At 55.4% G+C, this 9129-nt stretch overlaps 1 protein-coding gene across 1 annotated transcript; it reads right to left on the reverse strand.

The window, feature by feature from the left end:
* Positions 1–364: 364 nt before the first annotated feature.
* On the reverse strand, positions 365–3798 carry MEX3B (mex-3 RNA binding family member B). The gene is made up of 2 exons (XM_081228650.1): positions 3379–3798; positions 365–2547 (listed from the first exon to the last, which is right to left on the reverse strand). The coding sequence occupies exons 1-2, from the start codon at positions 3659–3661 to the stop codon at positions 1100–1102; spliced, it is 1731 nt and encodes a 576-aa protein (XP_081084776.1). The 5' UTR covers positions 3662–3798; the 3' UTR covers positions 365–1099.
* Positions 3799–9129: the final 5331 nt, after the last annotated feature.

The following is a 9129-nucleotide window of genomic DNA, read 5'->3' on the forward strand; positions in this document are numbered from 1 at the left end:
AAACAAATGTATTAAAATAGAAATACTAAAACTATAGTGGTGCAACAGAATTTTTGTAACTTGCACTGAATTCTATTTATACAAATGTTAGAAAGCATCAACAGTTCCTTCTGACATGTTTATACATTTCCGTTTTTTGTAATAATATAGAATAAAATATGCTTTATATCACTGAATAGAAAATATGCTGGGTGAAGCAGATCTAGAAGATTTGTCTGAACCTATAAAATCTCCATCCCAACAGAATACTGTTCAAAACATTACACATTTTATGGTTTGTAATTCCGTCACAATTGTGTGATTATTAAAATAATACAGTGTTCTTTGCCATAAGGCCATACTAAAATAAAAAGATTTAACCCAGCTACAAAAAAGTTCACTGAACTTAAATTAAAATACTTGTAAACATCTTTGCAATATGAAATATAATTTTTCAAGTCAAAAAAGAATAAAATACTTCAATCTGTATTAATGCAATTTCTCTTTAAAACTTTTAAACGTTTTTTAATATATAAGAGATATGTTACAGTTTCTTTAACTTTAATAAAGCTGCAGTATCCTGGTTTCACAGGAACTCCTGGCCCTTCCACGAACATTCAAAAAGGATCCACTGTGTTCTATAATAAGCATCGTAGGAACCCAGCCACAAAGGGGAACACACTAAAACAGTCCACACATCCCATAGCACTATTATTATCATCTTCATCATAATAATTATTGTTCATTTTTTCCTACTTTAAGAAAATGGAAAACTTGTGGGGTTTTCTTCTTTTGGAAGCTTCCTATTAAGTACAGTGTAAAAACTATCATTACTAGAATGTCGCCGTTCCTATTATTTATAGAGCATGCATTTAAGGTGGTTCGGAGGTTTCCCAGGCTACAGTACTCTTGATGCAGATATCCTGGCAAGTTCCTTTGTTTAAAAATTGAAATTTAAAAAATGAGCGGATACTACAGCTTTCCAAGCTCCTCTTCGGATCTCAGAGTGTGAGCAGGGAGGCGGGGAGGAGAAGGTGGGGCACCAAGTAGGCAAAGAGGCGCTGGGGAGTGAGGATGGAGGGAAGCGGGCTCTCCATCCCCCGCGTGGTGCGCGCCGCCTTCAAGAAAAGATGCGGATGGCCTGAGTGACCGCGGTGTGGCAGACCGGGCATTCAGGCTCACTCTTCTCACAGATGCGGTTGGCGCACTCCATGCAAAAGAGGTTGTGGCCGCAGGGCACCAGTGCGGCGATTACTTCGCTCTCAAAGCACACGGAGCAGTCACGGCTGCCCTTACGCCGCAACCCAGAGGAGGAGGATGAAGAGCTGGAGGAGGAGCTGGACGAGGACGAGGAGCCGGATGTGTCCGACGGCTGCAGGCCCGGCAGCTGCGCCCCCAGGCCGTTGGCATAGGCGGCGTAGGCCAGGCCCCCTCCACCCGGGTCGCTGCGCACCCGGCGAGCCAGGTGGTGCTCGCCCGCCCCCGGAGCCATGTGCAAGGGCGGGGACAAACGGGGGCAGCTGGTGCCCGGGTGCAGCCGGCGGTGCACCAACAGCCCCAGGTTGGCGTTGGAGGGCGCGCTGGCGCCGCCCCCGGGAAAGACCACAGAGGAAGACGAAGCAGACGAAGATGCAGAGGAAGAGCAGGAAGAGGACACGGGAGCTGCAGGTCCGCCTCCCGGGGACCTCTCAAACTGGGCCCAGAGAAGTGGAGCCCCAGGCGGTGGGGCGGGAGCCGGGTCGAAGGTGGGCTGTAGCTCAGGACAGCCGTCAGGGGAAGGCACAGAAGCTTCCCCCGCCGTGTAGGTGTATCCATTACCATTGTTGTTGTTTCCATTGTGAGCAAAGCTGAGCGCGGGGCTGGGGGGACTATAGTCCGCCAGGCGCGGGGTGGCAGCTGCACTGCCGCTGGTCCCCCCGCCGAAGTAAGAGTCTGTGGAGGCGCTGCCAAGCGAGCTGGAGCTGTCGTTGCGATAACTAGAGAAGGGCTTGCGGCCCGGAGTGGGCGTGATGCTGGGGGTGGGCTTGCTCCAGAGGCTGCCTGGGCCGGACCCGCCGGACCCATGATGCAGATCAAAGCCCACATCCGTGCCATTGGCGTGGAAGTCGTTCTCATCTGTGAGCTCAATGATGCCGCCAGTGCGCAGGGCGATGTGCGCCTCGATCTCCTCGCGAGCTCGGTCCACGTTCTCAGGCATGCCGGTCACCTCGAACACCGGCTCCTTGTCGCGGCTGGGCGTCACGATGTACGTGTGCGTCTGCTGCTGGATGCGCTTGATCGTGGCGCCCTTGGGCCCCACCACGAGCCCCACCACGCGGTAGGGCACCCGCACCTGGATGGTGGTCTGCCCCGGCAGGTTAGGCGGCCCGGGCACTGCGCCGTTGAGCGCCGTGTTCTTATTCCGCGAGGCGCGGATCATGGAGAAGTGCTCGGCGGCAGAGATGATCTCCCTCCGAGCCATGGCCACATCCTCCTTCCTGCCCGTCACAACAAAGACAGGCTCCTCCCCACGAACCGGGGTCTTGATGTAAGTGTTGGTCTTCGCCCGCAGTGCTTTGATTTTACAACCTGGGAGCCAGAGTGCAGGGGAGGGAGTGGGAGAGAGAGACAGACACGCCCATTACCCCGGGGTAACCGCAGGGATCTGGGACTGCCCGCTTACGGGGCAGCGGGAAGGCAGAACGCGCGGTGGGCGGAAAGGGGGCGGCTCCCTCACAGACCCTGGGCCGCTCCACGGGCTGGAAAGCGGGTTCCACCCGCGAGGCGCTCGAGGAACAGTCTGTTGGCTGCCCAGCCCTCCCCCAGTGACTGCAGTCGTCCCGAGCCAAACCCGAGAATCCCAGAAAAAGTCAGCTGGGGAGATGCCGCTGGGATCCAGCGGGACGCGCTGCCGTCCGCCCCGAAGACGAGGCAAAGGGGTTCGGGGAAGGTTACCGAAGGCCGAGATCCTCTAGCGCGGGGGGTACTGGTGGGAATGGGGGGCAGTCCCGGGACCCATTGTTCCTCCTCTGGGCTCCGTTCCGCTTTGCAGAAATCCAGAATCCTCCTCCCATCCGATGCTCACTCCTCCTCCTCCCCCCTCCCAAAGGACCGATCAAAGGCCCCCTCCCCCAAGCATCTTATATTTAAATTCTATTTCCCGGGGTGGGCAGGGTGGGGGGCGCTAGGGAGAAGGCAGTGATTTTCGCAGGAAAAAGTGCATCCCGCCGTGGCCGCGGCGCGGCTCTGGGAGACAGCCTGCCTGCACTTTCTTTGTCTGGGGCGCCGGCCCTTCGCGCGGCTCTTCCTCCCTCCCCAAGGCTCCCCGGCGCCGCGGATCTCGATTCCTCTCCCGCCTTCCCCGCGGGGCGGTGGCCCGAAACCCTCTCACCTCCAGCTGCCCATCCCTGCCGGACCCACCTTGCCGCCCCACGATCTCGGCGACATGCTCGGAACTGGGCACCGGCACGCACTCGGTCATGTTCACGCTCTTCTTCCTCGGCTCGCTGTCGTACAGAGACGCGCCCTCGTCACTGTCCAGCCCCAGCAGGGAGAGCTGGTCGAGCGCGAGCTGCAGGGCTCTTTGGTCATCCAGGGTCTCTCCCCCGCCGCTGCCGCCGCCGCCGCCGCCTCCCCCGCCGCCGCCTCCCCCGCCGCCGCCGCTGCCGTTGCGCTCCAGCTCTGCAAACAGCGAGCTGGGCATCGCTCGGCCGTGCGCACCGCGCCCCCGCCGGCCCTCTGCTCGGCGGCGACAAACTGCGGCCACAAAGGCAGCCGGGAAGCGAGTGGTCAGGGGCGGAGAGGCCGGCCGGCTGCAGAGGGCTCCGTTGCTCCTTTCTCGGCTCCTTGTGGTCCACGCCGGGCAGTGGCTGCGGGAGCCCCCGCCTGGGTCCCCACCCCAGATCTGCTGGCGGGTGGGGTGGGGGCAGAGCTCGAGCGGCGGCCGCGCGTGCCCCCCAAGTGCCCGGCTGGCTGGCCACAATGCCGAGCGAGAAGCGAGCAGGCGAGCGACAGCAGCGTTTCTTTAAGGAGCCCCTCCCCGGCTCCTCCACTCCCTCCCGCCCGCCCGCCCGCCCGCCAGCCCTCACTCAGCGCTTTTTCCTCCTCTCCTCCCCGCCTCTTGACTGAGCCTCTGCAGCCAGACGGCTCCAGAGGGGGACGAGGGAGGCGCAACGTCACCGGCGGGAGCTGACTCTACAATGCTACTGACACTATCGCTGGGGGAGGCGATTGGCGCGCGCCGGGCCGGGGGCGGGCGGAGGCCGCAGGCTGAGCGAGCGGAGAGCGAGCGCCCCCCCAACCGCCGCGCTCGCCGCAGCCCGCCCCGTCCTCCTCCCGGCCGCGCCCCTCCCCCGCCGCCGCTAACGCCTCTCTTTGTTGTCTAATGCGGGACCGGCAGGCCCGGGACACTTGCCTGCACCTATCAGCCGAGGACGGTCACTGTCCCCAGGTCTCCTCCCTCGCCAGACTGAGAAAAGGAAACGCGCCCAACTCTGATGCCAGGGGCCCGGCTCTAAGAGACTGGTCCTTAGAAAGTCCCGTTAGTGTCCCCCAAATAAACCACCCCTAGAACCAAAGATGCCACTGGGAGAAGCGTCTATTGTCTGCCCAAAAGGTGGTCCGAGCCCCAGGACACGAAAGGCATGTCTGAGGTCCTGGTGCGCACTGGCAAAGTGGCCCCCGGCGCGGGTTGCCCACCTGCACGGGAGCGCAGGAGACACAAAGGCAAACGCCCGGCCGCATCGCCGCTCGTGCGCGCGCGCCCGCAATTCTGTCCCCTTGGGCAACACTTCGCCCAACTGGCCCCAAAACTGCGGATCAGAAAGCCAGAAACCGGTTGCAGCGCGGACCTGGCCGGCTCCGCCTCCGGCGACCTCCGGAACGCACCGCGCTGGGGTCCGGCACATGCCACGCGCGCCAGCTGAGACCCCGCGGGCGCTGATACGCGCACGAGCGCCGCGCCGGCACCGCTGGGACGCCGGCCATACCTCCAGCGGGCGGTGCGGGCGTGCGCGCCCGCTGCTCTCAGGGTCCTCCCCGCCCCACGGTCGGGCCTGCGCAGTGCGCGCGAAGAGCGGGCGGTCACTTTAAGGCGGGCGCGGCGGAGCGCGCCGGCTCCTCCCGCAGCCCCGCCCAAACGGGAGGTGTGCGCTTGCCTCCCGGCCGCTCTTTTGTGCATTTCTCGGGGTGGGGGTGGCGTCGGAGGGAGGGTGCGACGGGACCGGCCGGCAGGGACGGCGAGCTGCGCCCCCTCCCGGATCTCCCGGGGGCCGCCTCCGAGCGCTAGAGAGAAGAAAGGAGGCTTTGAGGGGCGGGCCGGAACGGGGCACTCTGCCCGCCGGGCCCGCCACTCGATCCCTCTCCGCCCGAGTCCCCCTCCGCCGCCGACCCGGGCGGATGCCCCCGGGTCCCGGCGCGCGCTCTCCTCCCTTGTTCCGGGCGCCGCCTGGCTCGCCGGGTACCCTGCGCCTGGCCGGGGCCGTTCCGCAGAGGGGCCGGGGCCGCGGTTCGCGGAGTCGGCCAACGTTGGCGCAGCGGGACTCCTGCTGAGGACAATGAGGCCATGTGGCCGCAACCGCAGACAGGCTTGCTCGGGAATCCTCGTGGTGCTGCGGGGCGATCTCGGCACTCGAAGACAGCGGCTCCCCCAAGTGCTCCCTGCGTGACCCAGGGAAGAGTGAGGGAGCGCCCAGGGCCTTGGTTTCTCATCCATAAAATAGGGGAAACCATACAAGCCCTCCCCACCTCGTGGGTTCTGGGAATAAAATGTGACAATAGGTGGGAGCGCGCTTTGCAGGCAGTCAGGCAAACTCCTTTTGAGAAAACGAACGTGTTTTTCCTTCCTTGCTCACCTGGAGCTGTCTTGGCAAAGAGGTGCTGATTATTTCCTTAGGGAAATGAGACTTAGAAGCCACTTACAGTGGTTATTTCCTCAGGATGTTTACATCAGCTTCCTGGTGTGTGTTTTTCTTCAAAGGGAAAGCTTGGTGAGGGGGCAGGGATTGGGGTGGTGGGCGTGCTGAGTCTTCTGAGAGAGCCACCACCTAGACCTCCAGTAGAGAATTCTTGTATTTTTTTAACCTGGTTTATGGACTCAAGTCCTACCAATTTGAGAATGAGGGGGGAGTGCCCTTGAGGATTCCTGCCGAGATGGAGGTCTAGGAATAAAGGGTCCTGGCTGGGGACGGCCATAGAGGAGGCCCAGCCTGGAGTCCCTCACTAAGGGCCTGTAAACACCGAGGCAGACAGGAAAAGCCCTCCTGAGTCCTTGGCATTTGTATCTTGCCGACACAACAGGCTAGCTTTGGCCTCTCAACTCTGTTTCTAGGGACTTCATAGACTCTGGATTGCACCAACTGAGGTTTCTTTTTTCAAATCACAAACATGATGAAGGTAAAGTTGTTCTTCAGCTTTCACAGCTGATGAGGCCTGTACCCAGGTAAATGGGGGCCCTCCTCCCCAAGGTTGCCTGTGCTAGGGACCAGGCCTGCCATACATCCTCCCCCTCCTACCTGCAGGGTTAAGCTTTCAGATGGTCAATTCAGAAATTGGTTTGGAGAACTGGATACTTCCGAGTCCCTGGGTCATTCCCAGGAAGGTGAATACACTTTGTGGAAGTGACATGTTTCATATCTCTCTTCCCTACTGGATCAGGAAGACAGGAGCTCTACCTGCCTGTAAGTGCAAATGTTCAATGAAATCACCCATCTCACCCCCACCCCATGAAGGATAAGCTAAAACTCTGACCACAGGAATTGATGGAAAGCTGCCAATCGTGAGTGCCCATGATCTTCCATGTAGCCCGGGTCACCCTCCAAGGACCAGAATGCTTCAGTTAAACCTATACAAAGGTCAGCATGGTTTTCTGAAGACACCCACAAAATCAAAGCCCCTCCTGAGGGTAGGAGGGGGATGATTGTGGTGGCAGGAGCTGAGATGGCTGATGGATCCGGTTCCCAGTCCAGCTCTGCCCCAGTGTTTCTTGCCTGCAAAAAGAAGGTAGTGTCCTGCTTTCCATCTGCTTCCGGGGTGGAGGGTGGTTTAGCAAATGGATAATGATAGTAAAAGGTGACTCATTGTACGTTGCAAAGTCCTAAGCAGATGTACTGGTAAGTGGGTGCTTTCCCCACTGCCACTTCTTATCTACTTGTATCCAGTACTGACTGGTCAGGGTTATTTTCTGACACTTGAACGCTATTATGAAAGTAATGATCTGGAAATTTTAATTCACAGTTAATGGCTTGAATAAGCCAAGACATCATAAAACTTGCAAAGTCCAGTTCTGTTTTTAAATAGATAATACACCCAACCCCAAAGTTTCTGGTTAGACTTTCCCAGGCACCTTTAGGACCCCAGAGCTTAACTACTTTTCCTGATACAGGACATGTTCCCTAAGGACGTCCCCGATGTAGCCATATTATTTTTTTTATTAGCACAAGAGAGAAGCTTGCAGAATGTGATCTGGTAAGATAATAGAGAAGTTCAGTTGTCATAAATAAGAAAAGGTAAAAACAAACCAAGATTAGCAAAAGACCACCTTGTTGGGCTTCCCTGGTGGCGCAGTGGTTGAGAGTCCGCCTGCCGATGCAGGGGACGCGGGTTCGTGCCCCGGTCTGGGAGGATCCCACATGCCGCGGAGCGGCTGGGCCCGTGAGCCATGGCCGCTGGGCCTGCGCGTCCGGAGCCTGTGCTCCGCAACAGGAGAGGCCACAACAGTGAGAGGCCCGCGTACCGCAAAAAAAAAAAAAAAAAAAAAAAAAAAGACCACCTTGTTCTTGTTTCCAGAGGCTCCAAACTATTTTGCACACAGCTTGCTTCCTCTTGCAAACTAAATAGCTGGCAAAAGAAACTAAAATCCTCGTGGGAAAACAAGCACACTTTCAATCAACTCATTCAACATTATCGAGCACCTACATACTTTTTTAAAGGCACAGAGGAAAGTGCTGAAGCTACAGAAATGAAAAAGGCAGAGGAAGCCTTTCCCTTGAACACGGTCTTGTCCAAATCCAGTTCCCAGCAGGGGTAAGTGCCCAGAGGGTAGTGAATCTGCCTAGGGTCCCAGGAAGCCTTCCCAGAGATGTGGACATTTGAATTGTACTTTCAAAGGATGACATTAATTGAGGCTAGTGCCTAACATAGCATATGATATCTCATAGGAACTCAATTAATGTTTATTAAATGAATGAGTGAGCCAGATTGAGAAGGCTCGAGGTGTAACTTTCTTAAGTATGTGGATGAATAACAGTCTCTGGGAAACAGCTCAGATTACTTCAGCCACAACTACATGATTTTGAATAATAATAACCACAGGTAATACTTATTAAGCACTTATTATGTGCCTGGCAGTTTTACCAAATGCTTCATAATGCAGTATCTTATTTAATCCTCTTGACCTCTGAGGTCAATACTTTTATTATCTCCATTTTACAGATGCAAATAGGTTAAGTCACTTGCCCAAGGAGAGGCACATTTATTCTTTTCCTTAAGGAGTACCCCTAAAATGATCTTCAAATATTAGATCCACTTTTGAACCTAAGGTCTTAAAGCTAGTAAGTGGTACTTGAGCCTGTGATCTTAATCAACCATAAGTTCCTTCCCATCTCTGAGCCATGGTTCCTCAGAGAGGAAATATTTCCAGCCCTGCTTCTGTAACAATCACATGTGTGAGGGGAATTGAAAGCATTTTGTTTTTCTGATGTTCTGTGGTTTTTATATCATTAACATGTATGTGACATATAATACATGGAACACACATATTTTAAGAATATTTTAATAATATAGGAAATGTTCTCCTTATGTTGAACGAACACAGAAAAGGAGATAAGGAGTGTGTGTGTGTGTGTGTGTGTGTCTGCATTACTAAACACTCAATAAGCATTAGAAAAAGCAAATGATGTATGGAAACACAAAAGACCCCAAATAGCCAAAGCAATCTTGAGAAAGAAAAACGGAGCTGGAGGAATCAGGCTCCCTGACTTCAGACTATACTACAAAGCTATAGTAATCAAGACAGTATGGTACTGGCAGAAAAACAGAAATATAGATCAATGGAACAGGATAGAAAGCCCAGAGATAAACCTACACACCTACGGTCACCTAACCTATGACAAAGGAGGCAAGAATATACAATGGAGAAAAGACAGTCTTTTCAATAAGTGGTACTGGGAAAAC

Source organism: Mesoplodon bidens, assembly GCF_964165515.1.
Source record: "Mesoplodon bidens genome assembly, chromosome: 3".
Classification (NCBI taxonomy): Eukaryota; Metazoa; Chordata; class Mammalia; order Artiodactyla; family Ziphiidae; genus Mesoplodon; species Mesoplodon bidens.

What these genes read in the sequence shown, in the direction of transcription:
- MEX3B (XM_081228650.1), bottom strand. Translation starts at nt 3,661, where the DNA reads ATGCCCAGCTCGCTGTTTGCAGAGCTGGAGCGCAACGGCAGCGGCGGC. An exon ending in CGAGATCGTGGGGCGGCAAG is followed by an intron (nt 2,548 to 3,378) that starts GTGGGTCCGGCA and finishes TCTGGCTCCCAG; the next exon opens with GTTGTAAAATCAAAGCACTG.